The sequence below is a fragment of the Cervus canadensis genome, chromosome 5 (genome assembly GCF_019320065.1).
Source record: "Cervus canadensis isolate Bull #8, Minnesota chromosome 5, ASM1932006v1, whole genome shotgun sequence".
Lineage (NCBI taxonomy): Eukaryota > Metazoa > Chordata > Mammalia > Artiodactyla > Cervidae > Cervus > Cervus canadensis.
In genome coordinates, this window is record NC_057390.1 from 29,852,299 (window position 1) to 29,878,880 (window position 26,582).

The 26,582-nt window shown below is 42.6% G+C and overlaps 2 protein-coding genes across 4 annotated transcripts in view; one reads left to right on the top strand and one right to left on the bottom strand.

Moving 5' to 3' along the window:
• The window catches only part of LOC122441658 (stonin-1), a 189,835-nt gene that overhangs the window by 148,727 nt on the left and 14,526 nt on the right, over window positions 1-26,582 (top strand). The gene's annotated exons all lie outside the window — the stretch shown is intronic.
• Window positions 1-26,582, bottom strand: part of LHCGR (luteinizing hormone/choriogonadotropin receptor) — a 60,245-nt gene that overhangs the window by 20,206 nt on the left and 13,457 nt on the right. For 2 of the 3 annotated variants that reach the window (XM_043468521.1, XM_043468520.1), the window contains exons 2-7: window positions 19,119-19,190; window positions 16,791-16,865; window positions 13,739-13,813; window positions 11,738-11,812; window positions 11,572-11,649; window positions 1,580-1,648 (exon numbers count right to left, since the gene is read on the bottom strand). In XM_043468521.1, coding sequence (XP_043324456.1) covers window positions 1,580-1,648; window positions 11,572-11,649; window positions 11,738-11,812; window positions 13,739-13,813; window positions 16,791-16,865; window positions 19,119-19,190 — 444 coding nt within the window. The remainder of the gene's footprint in view (window positions 1-1,579; window positions 1,649-11,571; window positions 11,650-11,737; window positions 11,813-13,738; window positions 13,814-16,790; window positions 16,866-19,118; window positions 19,191-26,582) is intronic. The other variant, XM_043468522.1, reaches the window with a different exon arrangement.

The following is a 26,582-nucleotide window of genomic DNA, read 5'->3' on the forward strand; positions in this document are numbered from 1 at the left end:
ATGAGAACAATCGTATTTAGTATCATTCATTCATAATTAATTAACTGTGTAATGTGACAAATAATAAGAGAGCACCTACTCCGTGCTAGGCACTGTGCTAAGTACTGAGGATACAGCACAGAGCTTTTCATTTTGGTGGCGTGTCCTCCATACACACCTATTGGCAGCTCTATTTTATGGATGAAAACACTATGGTTTAGAGTGGTTAAGTAACTTGCTCAAGATCAAGGTGATAAATGATGGAACTGGAGTTTCAGTCCCAGTTAGTGACTTTTAGATCTGTTTTCTTAGCCACCAAGCTACATAACATGGTATCAATAAAATAGGGTCTTTAGTTAATATTTATCATTAAAGTATATAATATACTATATATAAACTTTTGCTACTCAACTTCAGACTGGCAGCATTAGCAGCTCCAGGGAGCTTGTTAAAATTTCAGATTTTCAGGCCCCACCCTAGACCTACTGAATTAAAACGTCTGGGAGTGGGGCCTGCTATTCTTATGTTTGTTAAAGTTGGAGAAGCACTGGTGAAGACCATGGTTTATATATGAAAAGTGAAAGTGTTAGTCATTCAGTTGGGTCTGACTCTTTGTGACCCCATGGACTGTAGCCCGCCAGGCTTCTCTGTCCATGGGATTCTCCAGGCAAGAATACTGGAGTGGATGCCATTCCATCCCCCAGGGATCTTCCCGACCCAGGGATTGAACCTGGGTCTCCCACATTGCAGGCAGATTCTTTACCGTCTCAGCCACCAGGGGAACCCAAACTTATACATGACTTATTAATGATAAAAGCCTTTTCATCTGTTTGCTTTCCTCAACTTTGGCTTTAGTTGTGCCTTTCACGTGTTGTTAGGTTTTACTCTCGACAACTGTAGGGTGATGGTCATCTTCCTCAGTACCTGTTATGGTTCAAGCAGCGCACCCCTGCCCCCACTGCCCCACAAGCTTTGTGAATGAGCCACTTTTTAAAGGAAAGGGGTCACAGAAAGAGAGGCTGAGGACAATGAAGGAAGCAACGGGGATGCTTCTCTAGAGTTGAAGGCTGTTCACACTGGGGACCAGGGTAGGGTGTGGGGAAAATGCAGGGCTCCCTCACCTTGTGGAAAATGAGCTCCTTACCCACCCCTGCCCCCAGCCCCTGCAGTAGGGAGATGGGATTCTGTGTGGGCCTGTTGAGGCTGATTAGGCTGGTAAATGGCCTTATCCAACATCTTTGCAGTGGGGCCAGGAGGAAGAATTTCTTCACTGAAATCGTGCTGCCTCTAACACACCATCAACCAACCCAAGTGAGGGGACTGAGAGGGGGGCTGTGAGACGGAGGAGCCTAAAGCAGGGTGTTGAATATTTCAGCAAACTGTCAACTTCAATGTATCCAGGCTGCATCTGTTTTTGATATCAGGGTGCTCTGGGGTTTCCAGTCAGCCAGTTGCCTAGTAACATGCATGCTACACTAAGGACCAGGCACTTGAAAGTTTATTTTTGTCCTGAGTTAGTTGCTGAAGATTGAATGTGATCTGGTAGCCAGAGTAATATTTCATTTTTATTCATAAGCTGGGGAAACACGCACATACTTACAGGGAAATCAGTGTTGTCCCATTGAATGCATGACTTTGTATTTCTTCAAATCCATTTCCATATAGTTTTCTGAAAAGGGAGGAGAGAGATTTTAGAAACGAAAGAAATACAGTTTGGAATCACACATTCTTCTTTCTGTGACATTTATTACTAAGATAATTACTGGCATTTACAATATCTAGCTCAGTTTTCTAACATTTTTAGATCCTCAGGGCCTACTGAGATAAGACTATTTCCTTGCTCTAGTTTACTTCCACCTCCACCACCAGGACCACTACTAATTTGTTAAATGTTTATTAAGTGCCAGATATTGATCAGCATAATGATCAATATCTGGCACTTAATAAACACTTAATAAAATATATGCAAAAAATTCTGCATATATTTTATGATTTAATCCTCATTGTCATTCCCACTATTCTGATCAGAAACCTAAGCCTTCATGTTGCTGTGTAACTTGCTTAAGGTCAGAGAAAACAGTGGCAGAACTGGAACTGGAGGCTTGGGCCATCTAACACTTAAGTCTTATCTCTTGTTGTCCAGGCCAGTGTGGGTTTTCCGGATCACTGAAAGCTGAGGGCAGAAGAAGGCTCCAGTACTGAGTTACTGTTTCTTTTTCTTAGATGAGTCTGTGGTGTTAGTGTTAGCCATATTTTGTTCCACAACCAAGATTTCAGTGTCTGTGAATAGTTATTTAAGACCCCTTGGATAGTGAAATCAATTTAGTTGGGTGCAATCAGCATTTAACAAAATGAAATAGAACAAACTGGAAAATGTTAGAGTATGTTGCATGTAATCAGTGTAGTACTATTTACGATGTTCTGTGCCGCCATTGTTTATGTAATGTATGTGAAAGTATACATGTACATACATGTATATTAGTCTGCCCAGAGCAAGACTTAAGACTCCTTAGAACACAGATGCTGGGAAATGTTAGAGCCAGAAAAGAACTTGGAGAGGAGCAAGGCGCATCCTTTCACTTTACAAAGAAGGAACGAGGCTCAGAGAAGAACGTGGCTTGTCTAAAGTCTACAGTTGGTGGAAATGAGACCAGAACACACTTTGACTGGGGCTACTTCTGGCACATCAGTTTTGCTGGTTGATGTGCCTTTTCTTCCCTGAAATATCCACATGGCCCCTCTTCCTCCTCCTGTAGAACTATGTTCAATGTTATGTTCTTGGTGTGGCCCTTCTTGACTGCCCTATTTTACCACCCTTCCCTTCCCCAGCATTCCAGCATTCTCCCTCTCCCTTCTCTGATTTACTTTATCAGCATCTGACCCATGATTATATTGTTGTCTACCTCTCCCAGCAGAATGTAACCTTTATGAGAACAAGAATTCAGATTATTCTGTTCATTGCAGGATTACCTGCATGTAGAACAGTGCCTGGCATCTGGGAGGATTACAGTGAATATATGTTCCGTGAATTGAATGGACAAATGGTAATATATAAGATGAATTTCTTAGTGTAAACCATAGCCAAGCAAGTTTGAAAGCCACAGTCTCAAATGGAAATGCTTGTGTATGTTCTCCATAAACAGTGACTTAAGACTCAAGTAAGAAAGGGCTGTGGTGTGACATAAAATTAAGCTTCTGCATCTGGCAAGACGCTCACTTTGCTTTTCAGTGTTGCTGGCAGCTGCATGGGCTGTGCCAGGGACAGGCCGGAAGGGGTGATGTGGCAAACAGTCTCCTCCTACTCCTCAGGTGGCTGCTGTCTGCAAGGTTTCTCTGGCCTTTGTTAAATGAAACTAGCACAGGATTTCATTTCATTGTATCTGTCTGTGTGTGATATGTATGTATATAGTGTCTGTGTGGCGGGTGGGGAAGGTCCCTTCCTTTCCATCAACACAGCTGAGACAAACCAGCATATAAGTAAATATAGGTGGGACTCAGTGTTGAAGCATGGTATTTAAAGACTGCAATTCAGAAAATATAGAGGTTACAAAATAATGAGTTCAGAGATTGCAGGGGATCGTATTTAATTCATTTTGTAACCCCCCTCCAGATCTCTCATAATGCTATTATCTAGCAGGAGCTCAGTCAACAGGCTGGCGGCAGAAGTAGCCTTGCCCTTCCGCGGGAGAAAGAGCCTTGTCTGGCTCCCCCTGCTCTCACAGGCGTTCTCCTGTGTTTACAGTTTCACACACAAGCTCTTAACTGTATTCGGTAATGGATTATTGGATGCCATTTTTCAATAGTTTTCCTTCACCATTTATACTGTAGAATCTGAGGGGATTGATATTTGGATTATGTCTGCTGTCTTGTGCGATTACACACAACCTCCTTACCTCCTCCACACAATCCCACTAGAACTCTCTTTTTATTTTACACTTAGAATATTGTTCTTCGTCAGCTGCTTGTCATCTTAGGGACTGAATGCTTTTATAATAATCTCTTTTAGATGAAGAAATCGTACCTGTCTCTTCTCAGAACTTTTGAAATTGGATCTTTTAGAGTCTAGTCTACTGTTTGTCAAATCAGTCTCCTCCATCCACTGAATTGGCATCATCTGGAGTTGCTGGCCAGAAATGCAGACTCAGACCTACTGACGAGGTGCCCTGCAGACCTAGAGTCAGAACCTGGCTGTGGTAGCCAGTAACGTGCACATTTTTTGGAAATGCATATTATTTTTTCATGAGTTACTTTCCTTTTTAACAAGTAATTACTTTTTGGTTGCACTGGGTCTTCATTGCTGCGCACAGGCTTCCTCTAGTTGTAGCAAGCGGGAGCTACTCTCTAGCTGTGGTGCCTGGGCTTCTCATCGCAGTGGCTTCTCTTGTGGAGCACAGGCGTGCGGGCTTCAGTAGTTTTGGCTCCTGGGCTCTAGAGCACAGGTTCAATAGTTGTGGCGCACAGAATTAGTTGCTTCGCGGCATGTGGGATCGTCCCAGGTCAGGGATCGAACCCATGTCTCTAGCATTGGCAGGCGAATTCTTAACCACTGTGCCACCAGAGAAGTCTGCAAAGGCACTTTCATAGCAAGCTCTCCCAGTGAGCTTTGGGCATGCCACTTTGCGGCCTCTTGCCCTAGGGTATATGTAATAGGATGCTGCAGCTCTCATTGTTTTCATGGTGCAAATCAGATGGTCTGTTGGACAGCACTGAGTCCAGAGTCTGTCCCCTTACTGCATTCTCTGCCTTCTTAGTGGTGGAGCTCCATGTGTAGGAAAGGTAGTCCCTACTCTGCTTCTTGCAAAGCAAAGCTGCCAGCGCTTGTCTGAATGCCCAGTCCTCACCACTGTTATGTGAAACCCTGATCCTACTTTTGATACATCTTAGGATCTTCCAGTTGACTTTTTTGTGGGGCCTACAGTGCCATTGCTGTGAGCGCAGCCTTGCAGGTAAGTCAGCAAGCCCTGAACCCAAGCCTTACCTGGGCTCCAATCCTAGCTCTACTACTTATGAACTGAGTTGCTTTAGGCAAGTTACTTAACCTCTCTGCGTCTCAACTTCCTGATCTGAAAACAGGGATGATAATGATAGTCTTGACCTCAAAAGACTGTTGTATAGATTAAAACAGTATACATACGTTAAGTGCTTGGAACTAGGTTCCAGAACAAAGTAAATGCTTAGTGTGTTGCGCCTATGATTATTATTATTATCGTATTAAACAGTGGCTTCCAGATCTCTGGCAGAACAGAGGAAAAGATGTCCGTTCCTATGCTCTGAACAGCTTGTCCTGAAATGCAGTGACCTGTTAAATTGAACTGTGATTCTCCTCTACTGAGGTGGGGGCCTTTCTTCTCTTGGATGGAGCAGGTCAACTCAGTGGCATGGGCTGCTGCAAACGTACTCACTCCCTGGGGACCCTCAATCACCTCTGGTCTATGTTGTCATCATTGCATTTTTGTATTTGAACATTTTTCCTGTCTTAAAAAAAAATTTTTTTTTTTATACTCTGGGTTCTGCTTCTTCTAACTTTCCAAAGAATCTGGCTCACTATTTCCTTTTCAGCTGCTGCTCTTTGCCTCTGTTCTTAACATTTGCAGACAATAGAATGTGCTGCCTTGTTTTGATTAAATGAGTGGAGAAATTACAGATGTGAGTGGGAAACCTCATGCTGTCAGCCTGCAGAATGCTTTAAATGCCCTTTTAAACATCTGGAGAGTCACTTCAGATTGCTTTTCTCCAAAACATCATGGTGTCAGAATTAAATGAGGAGGGCTTCCTTTGCCTTGAGGATGCTGTCACAGGCATAGAAATGAATTTTTCTCTCTCATCTCTTACAATAACTGCACCTTACTTTAAAGCATTGTCTAGGTTCTCTATTCAAATGTCAGAAATTGTGACTCAGAGAAGTGGCACCTTTTTATTCAAAATAAGATTCAAGCTTTAGAACTTCATCACAGATGACACTCTAATTCTGAATGCTGCCTTATAGCAAACCCCAACTATTCCTGGGGCTTTAAAAGTATTTCTGGGGTTATAGTAGCAGTCGCAGACATTTTGCCATAGTTCCCACTCAGATCATGTAGCCAACTTGGTTTTGAATGATTTCAAAGAAGAAAACTTAGTTTAGGTTTATAGATCCTCAGGGTCTCAAAGAGTGTCCCCACTGAATGGGGAAGTATCACATGCCTTAGGATATGGGGTCCTCCCATGTCTTTACTGGGGACACAAGATATGTAAGATCCATGTCCTTGCATGTTTAGTCACTCAGTCGTGTCTGACTCTTTGCAATCCCATAGCCTATAGCCTGCCAGGCTCCTCTGTCCCTGGAATTTCCCAGGCAAGAATACTGGAGTGGGTTGCTATTTCTTCCTCCATCCATGTCCTTGAAAGGATCATAATCTCAATGAGTGAAAACATGACATAATGAAAGAATAATACAAGCCAGGAGACATTCCCTGTGAGCATGCATGGTGCGCAGAAATGAGAAGTCTTGGACAAGTCCTCTGGGGTTAGAGAAGTCAGAGAGGCTGCACGGTGGACTCAGACCTTGTGGAATCAGTAACACACTCTTCTAGAAAATCTGCCCTGTGGTAGTATATCTGTAAGCAAATTTTTATCAGATGATCATGCAAACACCATCCTAAAGAAGAGGGATCCTAAAATCACCACTTTCTTCTTACAATACTTTGCTGAAGTCCTTTTATATCTGAATACTTCTTCATGCATGAAGACACTTCTTCAGTGGCTGCCCTGGCAGTGGTTGTGTGGATAACTCTCTGGTCACTGCTAGATGCTTCCATGACCCTAGTTTTGGATGTCATCAGAACTCCCCCATATCTCTGGGGCTCACATTCTCCATAGCAAGGAATTCCTCTCTCTGATTTGAGCACACCTCTTGCTTTTCAGCAGTACTGAGTTTTTATGTTTCCCTCCACCACGGCCAAGTTTGTGTCAGCTTACCATATGCAACAATAAAAAGGTGACATGCATTCAAAATAATAATGATAGCAATGGAGAATAATACATTGAATAGCATTTTGAAAAACCCATGTTTCATAGTGATACTTAAAAAGAGAGAGAGAAAGAGAGGAGAATGAAGAAAAAAAGAAACCTTTTTTATACAGAAGAGTGCTGCCTGATAAATGTAGAGGAGTGATACATTTAAAATTACCACTTGATAGCTCTCTATAATAACTGAATAATGAATGAATGCTGAAACCATTGGGTGAAAGATTGTTGGCCAATGGATAGTCACACGAATTCAAAGTGTCCCATGATGGTTTACTGAATTATGACAAAGGGAGAAACATGCCCTTACAATGAAGAGGTCTGGCAGTACCTCCAGAACCAAATGGCCAAGGAGTGGCATAGCATGACATGATGTACCTCCTGGTCTGAGGCAGAGGGAGACATTTCACATCTAATCAGGACAGTATAGTTGGATGAGTCCAGACAACTGGCCTAAGCCCTCAAAGGAATTAGTGTTTTGCAGAGCAGGGGAAGACAGGAGGGCAGTTCTCAGGGAGTGAGGTTGGGAGGACGAAGGGACATAACAGCAAAAATGCTGTGGATAATGTTTGAATTCCGAGTGTTAAAAAAATCTGTCAAAGACATTTTCATTTGAACATAGACTGTAAGTTGGACGATGTCATTAAATCCATGTTGATTTTCTTAGGTGTAATGGTGTTGTAGTTCCAGAGAATGTTTCTATTTAGGGAGATACATGCTGACGTATTTGGGTAGGAAGTATCATGTCTATAAACTTCTTTTGGATGGTTAGGCAAAAGGGAAATGTGTTGTATATATTTACATATATAGAGACGGAGTGGATGTGGCAAGATGATAACAGTAGGTGAAACTAGGTAAGATGTATAAAGGTGTTCAGTGGAAAGACAAATGAAAAGTGATTCTATTTGTCAGTTAAAATTTTCAAAATAAAAAAAGTATTTAAAAAGAGATGATGAGACACATTTTCATGATGGTCTGAAACAGTCTGCTTGCTAAATATGAGTTTTTAAGTGGTGATACAGTGTGGTTGACACAATGTGACTGAATTGAATTTGCACAAGGAGGTATTAATAGTCCCATTGGAAAGCTTGTTGCAGGTCTGTGACTTGGTAAAAGCTGGGTGGACTTAAAGCCAGGACTAATGCCCAGGCTTTCTACTTCAGTGCCCAACAGTCTCCCCGCTCATCATCCCGCGGCTCATCACGGGTGCAGCCAGGAATCTTGTCCTCCTTTGCTGGGCCACCCTTCTCTGAAGGGCCTTAGAGAATTGATTGCCATGACCTTTCCTTCTCTGTGAGGAGTTCAGACGTGAATCAAGGTTGACTCCTTTTTTGAGCCTGGTATGACAAGTCATTTAGAATATTGTAAAGGTGGCGCAGCCAAATCCTGCTCATTCAGGGTGGGGGGCATTTCAAGGTAGCCTCTTGAGGAGAATTAATGAAAAGCCAAATGGCTTTAAAGGGACATAAGAGCATAATGCATAGTTTCAGCATTAGCCCCACTGAGCTTCTCCAGCATCGAGTGAAGTGTTTTGTTTTCATTAAAAGAGCTCACAGTTGGTAAAGATCTGGGCGGGGGGAGGGTAGGAAAGCTTCCATAAAAAGCGAAATCTCAACTACTACTAATAATGAGAAGAGAAGGCTTGCCTTCATTATTTTCTAATTAGAGAGTTGAACTTTATAGCTGAGGAAATAAGGTTTTCCTCTTTGAATGTAATACCCTTTTCCAGCGGGGTGCTCCACATGATCCTTCATGTACAGAAAGGCCCATTCAGCTGAGAATAAGTGCCAAGCAAATGACTAATCACTCCCTTCCAGATGAAGGGCCAAGAGTGAGGAGGGAGACGGAGGCACAGTGCCCTCACGGGCTCCCTGGGAGAGAGGGAGCTGCAGTCCTCATTAACTGCAGAAGTGGGGCAATTATGCCCCGCTGGTAGGCACTATTCTTCTTAAAATCATAACTAAAATAAGTTAATGGCCCCTAATAAAAACACTGTGCTGCTCTTGTGTACAAGATGCTGAAATGTGATGGGTGAGAAGAAATCGTTGGTTTCCCCTTGGGTTTGGTGGGGCGGCCCCATCGCGTGAACTCATAGACCCCTGTGGTTATCTCAACATTCGTTTTCTTACTGGTCTTCTTCCACATCTTCTGCTCTTCCTTCCATGCTCTCCTCTCCCATGGCTGTGCTTGTTGTCTGGGAGGAGTACTTACTGTTTTCCTGATTACTTTTAGATTGAGGTCAGAATCAAAGGAAGTCTTGGATATTTGTGATCTTTGAATAAAAGCTGTTCTACTGAGTGGTTTCTTCTTACTACTTTTTCCCCCCAGGGTTATTTCTAAGCTGTTAGCCCCTGAACCCTGCATTCAAAACCCTCTGCAATCCAGTGTTTCCTCCACCCCCGCCATTTATCTAAATGTATTTTCCATCTCTTAAGCAGGATGTTTTCTGCCAATGAATATGCCTCATCCCGTTTTCCTTCTTCCCACCGCCATGCTTTTGCTCATGTTCACTTGGAATGTTCGCCCCCTTTTTCTCAGTATATGGTACCACATAATGGTTAAGACCATGACCCTGGAGCCAAGACTGTCTGAGACTAAAGCTTGACCTGGGGTGAATTACTTAACTTCTCAGTGTCTTGGTTTCCTCATCTAAACATGGGGTGGACAGTCCCTACCTCATAGGGTTGCAAGATTTAAATGAGTTTTTTAAAAAGTACTTTAAAACCGCGTAGGCACTTAATAAGTGCTATATAAATATTAGCCACTTTTATCATATTTACTCATACAAGTGTTACTGATTCTGCAAGGTCTCACTCAGGTCTGCAGCCTGACTTCTACAGCCCAAGAGAACCTCTCTAAGACTTCTCATTTCTGTGTACCGCACACTCGCAGTGAATGTCTACTGGCTTGTATTATTCTTTCATGTTTTCTCCCATTGAGATTGTGAGCTTCCCAGAGACATGGATCTTATATGTCTTTTGTGTCCTCAGCAAAGACATAGAAAGACCCCAAATCCTAAGGCGTGCAGTACCTCCCCACTCAGTGCTCTGTAAATGCCCTGTTTCTGACAGGGGACATGATGAATGAGTAGTTCCTGATCCATAGGTGATGGTGAGTCAGAAAGGCTTTATAAACAGCTAGAAGAGCTACAGTACCTGAGGGAAGTGGAGGAGTAGAAAGACTGTAGAGAAGTTTTTCTAGGATATAGTCTCCTTTCTGATGTGTAAGAGATGCAAAGTAAGAATTTGAGTTATTTTGAAAATATTTTTGGTTGCTGCTTTGTATTCTTTTGATTGCAACACTCATGAGTCCAGGCTGCATTGGTCACAGCTTTGTAACATGATAACTGTTATGTGTTGAATTATACTTACACACAGTAAAATTACTAATTAAATGCAGTGCACCACTGATACCAATTTCTAGAATCCATTGTATAAAAGGCAATCCTCTGAGATGGTCTCTTCTCTTGTTTCACAACTAGCTCCTCATTTCTGGGTCATCAATACATGCTCTCTCTTTCTTTAAGGACACTTAAGGTCATTGATCGTCTTATCATGATCCTGCCATGGAATGTAACCAAAGCAGAATGAGTGCGAGGATGTAGACATGGGAGCAGAATTGAACATGGGCCACTGGGCTTTGGAGATAAATGAGACATGGTGCCCAGGATTCTGCCTCTGAATGGTGGAGCAAAGGAACGTGGCCCGTGTGAAGAGGGCAGGAATCTAACGGGAGGGAAGTCAGGCAGGTATACAGTGAAGAGAGTAAGTTGGGTTATCTTAGCATGATGCCCCTCAAACTTTAATGTGATGCGATTCACTTCAAATCTTATTAAAATGCAGATTCTGAGTCAGTAGGTCTGGGATTAGCCTGAGCATCTGAGTTTCTTACCAGCTCTCAGAAGACACTATAGATGCTTGTCCACAGACCATACATTTAGTAGCGAGGCCTTAGGAAAGATCATGGAAGGGATAACCTGATGAGTGACTGCCAGATGAGAAGGCATTATTTTCAAGTATGAAAGGATGTAGGGAATGGGCATAGTTGGTGTTCCTTCAGAAACAAAGTAAGCAGGTTCCAAGGAGAAAGTGAAAAATGACTGAGAGAGAGAGAGAAAGAAAGAAAGAGAGAGAAAGAGCAGGGTCCTTTGATCAGCTACTCCACCTACTTGAAGAATATCCTTCCAACCTCTTCTCAGTTGAAACTTGAAATTTCTGTGCTCTCTTTTTACCAGGGCAGTCACTCCCCTCCAGGCTGTCTCTTTTTAGCTTCAAAGCAGTCCATCGATGTAGTGAACAATTTCATCAGTTGGAAATTCGGTCACTGTAAATCCTCAGGGCCCATTTGATTAATTTTGAACTTAATGGGTTGGTTGGTTGTCATGTATGAACATATGACCTAGCTGCCATCCCACACGACTCCTCTCACCCTTGGCATTTTAGGTCAGAAAGAATGTCAGCAGCGAGTTAGGAACATGATGAAAGACAAGAAAGAGCCCACCTCAAGCTAGAAGTGGGAATTAAAAAAAAAAAGAAGTGGGAATAGTAGGAGCTGCATGGCAGAGCTTGAATCTGCACATTTACTTACAGCGTTATGGATTCGTTATTCATCCCTTGAAAAGCATTTCCTGGTACAGTGGTTATGTGTAAGTTATCACAAATTTCCCTTGAGGAATGAAATGAGAAATATTTACTTTCTAAATTTCAGCTGCAAATAGGAAACTGTTATGCGTAGCAATCAGCCTGGTACTTACAGAATGAAATTAAATTCAGAGGAGAAGATCTTCGTAACATCTGGAAGCTTGCGGATGCCTGTGTTACAGATGCTTCTGTGATATGGGGCAGGATGGGAATGTGGGCAGAGTGAGTATAGGGGATTGTTACTAAGGAATAAAGATAAAAACAGTAGAAAGGCACTGTGCAGATAACTGTTTTCACATTAGATTTAAAAATTGTGGAGTTTATCAATAACACTTCTGGCTGTTGAAGATCAGAATTTAAAAGCCCCTAACACTATGGGGGGAAGTTGCTCCTTTTAGAGATCTAGGGGATGGGACCAATCTCTTCCGTCTTTTTCATTTACATTTGTATTTCCAGACTGTCTTTTTCCTATTGCATCAGTTGCATTTTCCTATTGTATTGCGTTCCATTTCCTTTTGCTAATTAGTGTATTCTGTGTTCTTAATGGTTCTAGAAAGCATCTCTCTACTTTAGAACAGGTTTTAACTCAAACACTTCAGGAAGATTAATCTCCATGTGAGAAATCATATCCTCATTATTTAAAATCTCCCTTTATTTAGCTACCTTACAATTCAGGGAGTTCTTCCCTGTATCTCACTGGTCACGGAACATTCTTTTGGTTTTGCAGCTACCCAAGGCTCTTCCTCTTTCCTCCCACCTTTTACTTAGCCTTCAAAGAGGAGTGAGACTTCAGTGATAGGTTAAATTGAAGGATATTTTATTACACAAGAATGGGACTCCTTGAGAGGAGCCGAGCATCTGGATCTTCCCAGGCGAGTTTTAAATTCACCAGTCATGGACTGTGGACAGCTGAACTGAACTGCCTGGCACTCTGGTGATGAGGAAAAGAATCCAGGTTTCTGTTTTGGCTCTCTCTGGTTCTCCTCCTTACCTGTTACCCCAGATCACATGGAATCCTTGTCCTCTCTGTGACTGGTGAAGGCAGTGTGGGCTTCACTGCAGTGTGGACTGCAGTGTGTAGTGGGGTTGGGGGAATATCATACTTTAGGGGTGAAGATGCTATTTAATAAAAGCAGTGATTCTTAGGTAACAAGGGGCTGCAGTAGTCAAATTTGGTTCTGGGATTTTCTTATGTTTTTCCAACATATTTGATACTGCAGATACTTATGCGTCCTATGGATCCCTTGGAGGTCTGGAAAAGCAGCACACTTGGTTTAGGAATTGTCATCCAGCATTAGGGCTACGCTCGTGGCCCGGGGCAGGGCTGCTAGAGGTGGTGGACTTTGCATCCTCTGGGGATTTTATGAAATTTATTTCATCAGGAAGAAGAAAGAATGGACATCTATATCAGAGGGCTAAATGTTCATTTTTTCCTTTGTGAATAAATGACTACTTGGTATGTGAGAAGATCCAGGGTGACTAATTTATAGATTTGTATCACATTACAGGTATTCTTGTTTTGCTGGCAAGGTGATGAATCTGCGAGGCTACAGTGGTACTCAACTTATAATGCTAACTAGTGGACTTAGTAAGGTTTAAGGGGAAATAGAAAATAATGATTTGGTTTATATGGCACACGGCCTACCTCAAGGCAGTACTTTAAAACTGACTGAGTGAATGAGTGGACACATGAGAGAAATGAGGTCAGGAATTTTTAACCATGGATGGGGGTCAAATCAGAACTGCCCCTCCCACTTTCACCAATGCCCTGTCTATATCACCACCTCACCTTAGAGATTCCGACTTAGCCTTTTTAAAGTGTCCTGACCTCCCTGCCCTATGCCCACCATCACTTTGAAAATCATTGCAAGGGGGTGATATCCTTCTTGGATGTTTGAGACAAAGAAAACGTTGGGAGCCACTAACATGTATTTGAAAGTAGCCAGCATAGTGGTTAATAGGAAATGCTGATTAGCTTTTAATCAGAAAGCTGAAGACAGACATGCAAATAATGCTAAGTATGTGGTTTAAAAATTCTTCCCAACCTTTTAATTAAGTTTTCATCAGATGCCCATATCCCCTGCCCCTATTGCTTAAAAAGGAAAATTCCTCACAGGTATTTTAACTGAGGGAGATTTGTAAATGCTCCGGCCTCAATGTACACCAGGTTTTTAGTGTTCTGGATCAGTCTGTAAAGAGAAATGGAAAAACAGGCAGCAGTTTAATAGACGTGCTTCATTTGGACTGCACAAGGCCATGGTCACCAGAGGATGTTGGCTGAAAGTGGCATCAACAAAACCAAGTGACTTTCTTGTGCTTGAGGGGTGCTCCTGAGACCCTCAGGATACAAACTGGATGATGAGAGCCAGTTGGCTACTGCCAGGAAGTCCTGCTTTCAACCTCTTGCTGAGATAAGTATAAGCATCATAGCTGGGAGTCTGTTCCATTCTCCCTGCTCTCCTTCCTGCCCCCGAGTAACAACCAACATCCAGGGCTCCTGGCCAGCTAGGTCCTGACCAACCATGGAGCCAGCACATTGGGGGTGATGGGCGATTTCACTCCCAAGAGAAATGAATGAATTGGCTGTTTGCTCTTGGAGGCAAACTGGTCATCTTTGTAGTGGCTGGCAGTCACACTGACTGGTTATTCAGATGGGCACTCAGCCTTTGGAATAGCCCAGGGCTGACGCTAGGGACTTGCATTTGGGGATTTTTACATCCATTCTATAGATAATTGGTTGTGTGATGATGCCAGGCCTTCTAATGCCCCTGAGCTAGTGCTCCCTTCTGTAAAATTAGAAGAATAATAGCACTTTCTCTGCCTCACAGGTTGGTAGGGAGTGAGTAACATAATAGGTGGAGATAATACACAAGGCATGGCTTGGCAAAATGTAAAAGTACAGCCACAGTACTGCAGTGGCATTATTGCCTTTCTTCCTAGTTCCCCAGTGACTTTGAAAAGCAGCTACATTTACTGAATTCTGTCTACTATGGATTCAATAAAGGGTCAGTAAATGCCTCTGGCTTTTTAAACCCAGGCAACAGCCACTGAAGGAAATGATAATTACTCTTGTTCTGTAGAGAAAATCTAGTGTGTTGGTTAGGTGGATGGACTCGGGTATCAGCTTGGTTTAACAGGCTGGTTTTACTGACTATATGACCTTGGATGCATCACTTAAAGCTTGGTTTCCTCATAGAGTGGGTTTTGAACAGAAAATATGTGTGTCTGGTTCACAGTAAGGCCTTCCAGTGTTGACAACAGTGGATGAAATCAGGAAGTTGAATGATTGGTCTCTAATCACAGAAGTGAGAAGTAGGAGAACTTGGAGGTGAACGCAGTTTTTCCAACTCCAAGTCTAGTGTGTATTCCACCTTACTATAGTTTCCAACCATCGTGCCGATTTCTATCCTTTACGTCTCTTTGATTCTTTAGAGGTGAGTGACTTTTTGTTGTAATTAACTTTACAACAACTAAACCAAGCAGTCTTGGGCCATATAAGACATTAGGTGGGTAGGATGGAAAGAACTTCTATTTCTTAAGACTGTTTTGGAATCTGACCACTCATCCATCCATTCATTAAACAAACATTTATTGAATTACCTCCATGTGCCAGACATTGTTCTAGGTGCTGGAGATCCAGCTATAAACAAGGCAAAGAGAGCTGTGGGGAGCTGACATTCTAGTCTCAGGGCCTTCTTTCCGTTAGAGCGCTTTATTTTTCTTTCTGTATCAATAAATGGATATTTATCTATCTATAAATTGATACTTTATATAAAGATATCTTTATCTATTAAATAAAACTGCTTTACATCATGAGCAGTTTTATTTATCTCAAGCTGCTGTGGTTCAACATTGCTTGGGAAGTCTGTTAAAACTGCAGATTTTCAGATTTCCAGGTCCAGGTAGGACTGGTAATGGTAATGATGTAATGGAAATGACCTTCCCCTACCCCGCTCCCATCATGAAATTCTACTTCACAGAGAAGTCCAGACTATACCTTTTGCACTTAAATACCTGTTATTTTGGATTTCCCTCTGTTTGGTGAATTAGCCTTACTTCCCTGGTTACACTGTCGTCTCTTGGGGGACATGTAAATTTTACCTCCTCTGTATTCCAGGATCATTTGACCCTTAGTTGGACATGTGTACCCACATACTTATTAATTCATTATTCTCTTTAGGTGATTGATAATTGGACCATTCATAGGGAGGCCTTGTGGTACAGTGGAAAATGCGCAAGCTTTGAAGACATGGGCTGGGGTTGAATTCCAGCCCTGGCATTGTCGAAGGTGCCACTTTTGTCAAGTTACCAACCCTTCTGAGCCTCCAATCCTTCCTGTGAACAAAAGGGATAATTACCCCACTTTGCAGGGCAGCTGCAAGAATTAAATGAACAACCTAGAGGAAATAAAGGCTGAGCACAAGTGCTCAAAATATGTTTGTTGCTAATATCATTTCTGCTTCCTTAACTTTGGAAACTCCTCTGCTGATGCAGCTTGTAGAAGTTCAGATTTGGGCCAAACTAGGCAGCAGTAAGAAGCCTGGTTTAGGAGTCACGTGACCTGATTTCTAGTCTTATTAACTCTGGCGCTAACTTGCTGTGTGACATCTGAAAACTGAATTGAGCTAGTCTTCTCCCATTCTCCCTTTTTTTGTAAATTGGAAGAAAATGACACTTTGGAAAGGATTAAGAACCAGTTCAAAAACATCACAACAACAAATCCAACATACACATGTCAAACACTTTTACATGGTAGGTTTCCAAGAACCATTTACTAAATAAATGAATATGCCCAAATAGTCCCCAGTGAACTAATTCATGATCTCTAAGCTCCTTTCTAAATATTCCACCACCTCAAGGACTCCATACCCTCCCTACCATAAGGTAAGAGCTACTTGGCAGGACTCCACAATGTCAATTTTAATTTCCAACTTTGTGTTGTGATGTTTCAGAGTTTATACAGCTCCCAGGGAGAAGCAGTTGTCACCATGGCAACCTGCAGGACACTGCAGTGACAGAAATTAGTGCCTGCCCAGACCTAGTAATTGCTGTAGTCTTTTCCTCTTGGATTCCTAGCTATGGATGCTTGAATACAAATACTGAGTGGGCTCCAGCCAGCGAGGGTAATAGTGTACAGCAATAAACTATCTGTTAGCTGATGCTTACATTTCAGACAAATTGAGGAGGTTGTCAAAGGCATTAGCTTCTATCTTTTCCAGGGAATCACTCTGAGAGATTTCACTAGGGGAGAGAGAGAAACAAAAAAGAAGAAGAAAAAGAAGCATGAAATAAATGACTGTTTCTGCATGAAAATAAGCTGTGTGCATGACCCAACAATGGGGGGGGTGTCCTTTTACAAAAGAACAGGGATGCCTTAAGTTGTCCTCACATCATAAGGTGCTCACACCCCCCTCTAGGAGCACGAATGGGTACCTGCAGCCCAGATGCAGTTGAAATGCAAGTTTCAGTATTTCCTGTTGATGTGACAGTTTTTGCTTACTTATCTATGGACTCAGAGTTACAGATTGTTGGAAGTAGACATGCCCTTTGGGGAAATCCAGTCAGATTCCCTTGTTTTATAGCTTTGGGCATTAAAACTCTGAGAGGAGAGGCAAATAGTGCTTATAAGAAGATTCGGAATCAGGATCAAGATGTCTGGGTTCCCAACTCCATCACTCTAGTGAGGTTTTAATTTGGGTTAGGATTCCTGGTTTCTTAACTCTTTTGCAGACACTTTAACCTCTGAGCCACCAGGGAAGCCCTTCTTAACACTTTACTGCTACTACTGCTGCTAAGTCACTTCAGTCGTGTCCGACTCTGTGCAACCCCATCCCTGGGATTCTCCTGGCAAGAACACTGGAGTGGGTTGCCATTTCCTTCTCCAATGCATAAAAGTGAAAAGTGAAAGTGACGTTGCTCAGTCATGTCTGACTCTTCGCGACCCCATGGACTGCAGCCTACCAGGCTCCTCCGTCCATGGGATTTTCCAGGCAAGAGTACTGGAGTGGGGTGCCATTGCCTTAACTCTTTACCACTCTCCCAAATCCTGTTCTGAGGCAGCTGCAGAGTGGTCAGCTCCCTGCATGAAGTGTCCTTATTGGGTTGTGACTGTCTATTTGTATTTGACCATTTTCCTCACTTTGTTAGCAAACTAAGGACAGAGACTATATCCTAGTCACCCCTGAATCCCTAGTGGCTTCATATAGCCTGGCATTTAGGGTATCAATGAATGAATACATAAGTGAATGAATTGATCTTTTTTTAAAGAGACACAAAGTAAAGGAACCAACTTTGCCATATATCACCCCCAAGCATCTGGGCAATGTCAATGTTACCCTAAAATCCCCATATAAGCTACCATTTGCTTCTAGCTGAGAAAAAAGTCTCAAATTCTAAGAACATTCACTGAAGGTTTCAGACTTGATGAGCTTTTTAGCCCACAGGAAGGCTGAGCCTAAGGCAGTTAAGGTCTTTTATGAACAACACAGTAGTGGATAGTTCCTAGGCTGATTCATCTTATTCCTACCTAATAGTTTTGCTTATTTAACTGTGGCTGCTTTTCTCAGTAGGAGGTCTTAATGCATTCAAAGTTTTCAAAACTCAACATTTAAAACCTTGAGAGCAGAAGAGTAAAGGTTAGCCTCAAGCAAACTGACATTTCTGTAACCTGCAGTGAATTTCTTATAATATGCACTAATTCTTAACAAATTATTTTTAATGTTCCTATTGCTTGCTAATACCCTAAAGAGCAGTCAGAGTTTCCCCACAGAACTAGGACTGATGATGTAGCATCTTCAGAGATGCAGATCTGTTTTCAAAGCCCTGAAAATTTGTAAGATGCTCTTTGGAAGCATCTAAATGGCCTCTGAGGTCCTGTGACTCAGATTGACATTAAGGAGGATGCTGGAATCCATACTCTCTTTCCATATATGTGCTTTTGTGTCCTAGAAGCTGACCTAGGAACATAGGATTGAAGTTACATCAGATACAAATAGGAGATCACATTGCATTATCAGGCTGCTTTACACTTTTGATAAATGCCTTTTATCAATATAGATACAAATACTGTGTTTGTCATACACTTATTATTTAGATACAAAGATAATCTTCTGATGCACAATAAACTTTCAACACATTTTCTTCTATGCAGGTGTTATCTAAAAATGTGACATGAGGGAACAGTCACTCTAGCAGAGGGAGTTTTTTATGATTGAAATCTATCTTCTTTTCTACTGGAGTAGTTTATCATCACTTATCAAAATGCATTCAGTTTGTTGAGACAAGGTTAATTATCTGAATTTTAATGACTCTTGAAAATCATCCCTTTTCTTCAAAGGTCCCTGGGTATTATTTGTACTTTAAAGATAAAAATACTAGGGTTTCCTAAATACAATTTCTCTCCTAGAAAAATTACCACTTTTCAACTATGTGTTCTCTGAGAAAAAAATTTTATTTCAATTATAAATGTCTTTTGATATGCAGTATCTTACTTACATTTTTATGACCTCATTAAGTCCTCTGAAAGCTTGAGATGGGATTACTTTGATAGGGAGATAGGTGAGTGATCTAGAAAAGAAAAAAGGAAAGCCAAGAGTTTAAGATTTAAGATTCGGCGCCTTTTAAGTTCATGAATGAAATGTGTGTGTATGTGTGTGACTGCAGAGTTCCCAATTGTTAGATTCAGGTTGAAAATTCTACCTTCTATCAATAAAGAAATGTGCCATGACTAATTCTTGGTCTTTATCAAAAAGTGTGTAATTTTGTGGTTAGGATAGTGAACCTTGGGATCAGATGCACCCAGGGTCAAATCTCCACTCTTCTACTACCTGGCTACAGGACCCTAGGCATATTATTTAGATCCTCTATTGCAGGTCCTTTGTCTATAAAATTGAAATAATAATTCCTATTTCACAGGGTTGTTGTGAAGATTAATCAAGATAACCTGTATAAAGAATTGGGCTTGGTATCAAGTAAACAGTTAACACGTAGTTTTAGAGTGGCCATATAAGCTTGTTGGGAGGATAGAAAAGAAGCTGTCTTGGGTAGAGTGGAGAAATGGATGGTGAAAATACAATTGAAAACCAGGCAGGTAGGAGAAGGGAAGATTCACTAACAACATGCTCCTATTTTGCTATATACCATCTTCCCCAAGCAGCCTATTTTCATATGATCTCAACCAGACCACTTTGCTCCTGTGGTTAATCAAATGCCATTTTGATTTAATGCCATTAATCTCATACCATTTGAGGGAAGCATCTAAAGAGACTCCTTCAGGCTCTTACTTATATCCAGAAGAACAATCTGAGTGTTCTTGAATTGAGATCAAAGTTACGCATTACAAAAAGTTGAGAAAAGAGTGGCCACTTAGCAAGAGCAAAACCAGAGTAGGACAACGCACGTGTGATAAAGGAGCCTGGGTTAAGGTAACGCAGGAGAAGGCGTCTGCAAGGCAGAGATGAAGGTTAGCCTGCATTTATCAAGTGTCTACACTGATCCAAGGATTTGGCCCAGGGACTGGAGAGAGGAGGGGAGTGGACCAGGACATTTCAGGAGGGAAGTGCATATTGAGAACATGGAGAAGAGGAGTGGGAGATGCTGCCTTGCTTTTCTGTCCCTGCAGCAGAGACCGGCTTACCTGCTGGGAGAGAGCACCTCCTCCATGACGAGCAGATGAGAATCAGTGAGCTGTCTTAGAGTTCCAGAAAGGACTTGCTACTGGGACTTGTAACGTGCTGTGTAAACCACGCACACCCACCTATAACCTTATTTTATTCACTTAACAGTGGTTTGAGGTGGGTATTTCCCTTCAATAGCAGAGGAAACTTGATCACAAGAAAGTAAGTAACCTGGACCAGGTAACATGACCAAGCTGACAGAGTCCAAACGTTCTTTTCACTGTGCAATAATGGGCTGAAGTATACGGCTCCTAAACCACTCACTCTCTCTTCTTTTTTTCCCACTGTGGAATGATTACCAATATCAAGATAATGAACACATCCTGTCACCTCAACACATCCTGTCACACCTCAGTTAACATGTATGTGTGAGTGTGTGTATGTGGTAAGAGTATTCAGCTCAGTTCAGTTCAGTTCAGTCGCTCAGTTGTGTCTGACTCTTTGCGACCCCATGAATCGCAGCACGCCAGGCCTCCCTATCCATCACCAGCTCCCGAAGTTTACTCAAACTCATGCCCATCGAGTCGGTGATGCCATCCAGCCATCTCATCCTTTGTCATCCTCTTCTCCTCCTGCCCCCAATACCTCCCAGCATCAGGGTCTTTTCCAATGAGTCAGCTCTTCACTCAGCAACTTTCAAATACACAATAGTCACCTATTCTTTTTTTTTTATTAATTTATTTGTTTTAATTGGAGGCTAATTACTTTACAATATTGTAGTGGTTTTTGCCATACATTGACATGAGCCAGTCATGGGTGTACATGTGTTCCCCATCCTGAACCCCCCTCCCACCTCCCTCCCCATCCCATCCCTCAGGGTCATCCCAGTGCACCAGCCCTGAGCACCCTGTCTCATGCATCAAACCTGGACTGGCGATCTGTTTCACATATGATAATATACATGTTTCAATGCTATTTTCTCAAATCATCCCACCCTCGCCTTCTCCCACAGAGTCCAAAAGACTGTTCTATACATCTGTGTCTCTTTTGAATAGCCACCTATTCTTAACTAGAGACACCTTGCTGTACATTAGATCCTCAGAACCTATTCTTCTTATAACTGAACGTTTGTACCCTTTGACTTGTATCTCTTCATTTTCCCTTGCCCCCAGTCACTGGTGACCACCATTTCTATTCTGTTTCTATCAGATTGTTTTTTTTCACCCTAGATTTCAGAGAGACATGATACCATGGAGCATTTGTTTTTCTCTAGCTTATTTCACTTAGCATAATGCTTTCCAGTTTCATCCATGTTGCTGCAAATGGCAAATTTCCTTCTTGTTATGTCTGAAAAATATTCTGTTGTATATATATGTGTGTGTGTATATATATATATATATACACACCATATTTTCTCTGTCCATTCATCTGTCAAATGACTTTAGGTTGTTTCTATATCTTGGCTATTATGAATAATGCAGCCATGAATATGGGGTGCAGATGTCTCTGAGAGGTAGTGATTTCATTTCCTTTGGATGTGTGCCAGGTCACTCACTCTTTCTCACTGAGCACAGTGAAAGGACAGGCCCTGGAACCTCGCTTCTCTTGAGAAGAAGCATGTTACACTCTTGCTATTCCTCCTGCAAAGCAGCTTACCAGTAATTCCTCTCTAGGAGCTAATGCAAAGAAATTTCATTTTGCAGAAAAATACTTTCACTCAACAATTTCTTAGAGGTGTTACATCCTAGAACAAGTAATCCAAACTTGGTCCTCTGATTTTATTCCTGAAGACAGTCCCACCAAGCATATTCTTCAGTACCCAAACTTATTTAACAGAACATCTGAGAAGAACAGGGACAGGACAGGGAGAAATCTTCTTATGATGGCATGTTTGCTTCCTATATTTCTTCTGGAATCATGTCTGCTTGGCTTGCTGATTAAAAACACAGTTTTATTGCTCTCTGCACTGCCAAGTCAATAAATTTCCAGAAGAGAAAGCTGTATTCTACTGTACCCCACGCGACATCAATAAAACTGACAGCCAAATTCTGATTCCAGAATCTTTATTGCTGGGGATAATGCAGTGCAGAACATATTTTGGAGAGTGTTTACATAAAAGCTTCAACTGAACCCTTCAGAACTGTTTATTCATGCAAATGCAGCCCAGAAGCTGAAGCCTCTTAGCAGGCAGCCTCCTCCTCCAAAAGGGAGCACGTGTGGCTCCCAGGAGAGCAGTTTGGCTCAGAGCTGACCAGGGAGGACACCTGAGTGTTTGATTGATGGAGGGATGAGGGAAGAGGAGCAAGGACTGGACAGAAGTGAGAGACGCTATAGATCATCACTGGCTGCTCCCGGTGACTGTGCAACAGCCCTGGTGCAAGGTGAAATTTTGTAGAGTCGATGTTGCCGCAGAGCAGGGAAGGCTAGTGATGAGAGTGAAAACAGAGTACCTACCATAAAAGAGACACCGAATGAAGGGCAGGCAGCTTTATGGATGTGGCTGCCCCAGAAAAGAGGCCTGGGGGTCAGAGAATGGAGAGAGTGATGGGGTGAGACAGGTGCACCAAGCTTTCACAACAGAAGTGTTGTCATGAAGTGACATGGAGAAGGTGGGTCTATGAATCCCAGACAGTGTTCCCCACTGATGCATTTTTATTTTAGTGATGTCATGTATTCCTTTCTGATTCATCTTCCAAGGGCAGCAGTTCTGAAGCATTCACGTGTCTGTCTCCTGTATCTAAGTGTTTGTTCATATGGTCCATGATTTGTTAATAACCATCTCAATGTCTCCCTTTTCCTGATTGATGCTTCTGTGATTCTACCCCTGAAACCAGAAGCTCTTAGCAATGTGAACAATTGTCCCAATAACCCTGCAGTTCTACTCCTGTATACATCCCAGAGAAGTTCTCACACTGAGACTTAAGGAAACCTGCACAAAGATTTTCTTCATAGCATCAAGGGTGTGGAAGGCAACCTGAGTGTCTACTACTGAGTGAGGAATGGTGAAATGTACACACCCACCTAATGGGTCGGCAGGTAGGAGCGAGAGTGTAAAGGTAACAGAGCAGCATGTGTGGATCTTAGAATCATGGTGTTAAGAGAAATACCTAAGGAATTAATGATGTATATGCACAGTACTACTTGCAGAATTAGAATACACGCACACCAGACATTAGAAAACATATGAAAATACATCAGGACGGTTGCCTGTGGTGCACCTTAGTACCTGGAACTGTGCTCCCCCTGTACTAGTACTTATTTTGGCCTTGATCCTGTACCCTGCCTGGTCTCCCCAAAGTCCATCCAGAAGGAGAGCCTCTGACCTTCCTTCCTGCCAGTCACCAGATCTTGAGCCCTATATTTCTGCCTGTCAGAAGACACTGCTGACCTAGATAGGTTCCTAGGTGCTATCTGGTTCAGTTCAGTTCAGCCACTCAGTCGTGTCTGACTCTGCAACCCCATGACTGCAGGATTCCAGGCTTCCCTGTCCATCACCAACTCCCAGAGCTTGCTCAAACTCATGTCCATCGAGTTGGTGATGCCATCCAACCATCTCATCCTCTGCTATCTCGTTAGGATCAATGTAATACCTCTCACTGCTGGGTTCTCACTTGCAGACTGGGTCCCATGGCCTAGATGCTGACCCTGTGCAGGGGCCACCCAGTGCAGTTGGGTTAATTCCTCCAGTGGATGCTATGGTAGGCTGCCAAGCTGCCACAGTCTCTTTTTAGGACTGAGGTACTCTTTGGGAAGCGATAAAGAATCCACCTGCAATGCAGGAGATGTGGAGACATGGATTCTATCCCTGGGTCAGGAAGACCCCCTGGAGAAGGAAATGGTGATCCACTCCAGTATTCTTGCCTGGAAAATCCCATAGACAGAGGAGCCTGGTGGGCTACAGTCCATGGGGTTGCAAAAGAGTTGGACATGACTGACTGACTGAGCATAGCACCCATTCCCCCAGCTATTGGGAGAGTGGGCAACTCAAGTTCTCAGCTGAGTTGCCCTCCTGGAATTCCTGTCAGCCTTAGATTGCCACTTGACTCAATAGTAGGTCTTCTTCCCTGGGAATCCTGCATCCAGTGACTGGTCATGCCCATGCTTAGTTGTACCTGACTCTTTGCAACCCCATGGATTATATAGCCTGGCAGTCTTCTCTGTCCATGGGATTTTTCAGGCAAGAATACTGGGGTGCATACCATTTCCTCCTCCAGGGGATCTTCCCGACCCAGGGATCAAACCTGCATCTCCTGCATTTGCCGCAGAATCTTTACCTGCTGAGCCATCGGGGAGGCCTGGATGCATAGACTACAGGTCCAGCCCTTTTGTCTTGCCTAATGTGGAACTGCTCACGAGAGCCATCCTGCTTTCAGGCTTCCTTTACATCAACTCTTTCACCTGGACCCTGACTCAGTGCCCTTCCTAGCCAGCCCCAATTGTCAAGGCACCAGCTCACCTTCTGTCAGAGCCCAACAATATACACAAATAGCATTCAGATGAACCTAATCCCCTTGAAGAAGATGATGCCACATTATCAGGTCCTCCTTAATTGTTCCTAATGTCTCTTTGAGGACTCAAGGGTGGGGCTTGGGCCCCTCTTTTTTTTTTTCTTCCAAGTTTAATAATACAAATGACCTTGGAAGAAGCCAGTTTGTCCAGCTCACTGGTTTGTTAATGAACCTTCAACATAATGTTAGCAGGAGAGTTTCAGAATCAGGAGTTTCTTTGTCCCCCTTTAAAGAAGTCCAAGATTTAGAAATCCTTGCTTATCAAAACCTGTCCATTGGGAGACATTTGCATTATTAAAGAGCTCTTTGTTCTACAGGAGGATCTGATGAAAGGTTCCTTTAAATAGCCAACTCCCTAGATGAATGAAAAATATGGTTTAACTGACACACTCTCCTTTTAAAGATAGCTATTGCCTCAAACCAATTACAACTGTAGGTTCCCCCACCTCACCCTGTGTTTTAAGAGCTTAGAGTGCACAGATGCTTTCCAGGGTAGGACCACCTGCTGAAGCCCACAGGCTGAGCAAGACCAGAGGAAGACAAGAGCCAGGGACGAAATCCCATGCTAATCTGGAGTCCTCAAAGCCTGGATGGGGTCTTGCTCACCTCGCTGGAGCTCTTCTGCTTAGGATGGCAGAAATGAGATGTTTTTATTCACTTCCCTCTAATCGTTTAGAAAAGCCATCTCTATTACCGATTTAAGAAAGCTACAAACATCCAGCCATCTTTCATAGCTACACACCCTGAATTTTAAAACACTGCCCACTCCAGTGTTCTTGCCTGGAGAATCCCAGGGACGGGGGACCCTGGTGGGCTGCCGTCTATGGGGTCGCACAGAGTCAGACATGACTGAAGTGACTTAGCAGCAGCAGCAGCAAAATCAGAGGAAGAGAAAAAGACATAAACCAGGGATGGTCAAAGATATTTTTGCAAATGAACTCAGAAATGGGAGCATTAAACACTGACTTGTTCAACTTTAAAAGAATGTTAATGTTTTTGCATTTATTACATAAGACCTTGTTCTACATTGAACAGGGACTTGAGAATTCCTGTGTTCTTTTTAAAGTCAGTCATTATAATAAACTTGCTTTCATCTTGGAATGAAGTAAAAAATGGCTTTTCCCTTCACAAATGATTTTAAACCTTTATGCTTTCAAATGCATTGATCTGTTTGGTAACTTCATTATTGAGTATGTCTTCCTTTATTGGCCTCTTGTCTTTAGCATTTACCTGGAGGAAACTGACATGTCAATGTTAACTGAAATATGAAGTCAGTATAGATGGACATCCAATATGTTAAAGTTTTACATCAGAAAATTTTAGAATACACTATTAAGCACTTCCGGCAGTAGATTCAGTGAATCAGAATAAAAAGCATTGCTTGCAAGTGGTTTGGTCCAACCCCTCACTTTAGATGAAGAATCTTAAGTGAGGAAAAGTAAAGCGACTTCCCTGAAACCGCAAGGCAGTTCAGCAGCAGATCTGGACTAGAACATAGGTTACTTTGCTCCTGATCCAGTGCTCTGTCCTACATTAGTCAGATCACAACAGTCCCGTTCCTGATACACCCCACTACACAGTCCTCTGGTTCTTCTGCAAAAACCTTGTTTCTGTGAGAGCCACCAGCTTCTTGAGGGTGTGTGCTCACAGTCTTTAACTTCAAAGTGTTAGTTACTCAGTCATGTCCAGCTCTTGGTGACCCCATGGACTGTAGCCCACTAGACTTTCTCTGTCCACGGAATTCTCCAGGCAAGAATCCTGGAGTGGATAGCCATTCTCTTCTCCAGGGGATTGTCCCAACCCAGGGATTGAACTCAGGTCTCCTGCACTGCATG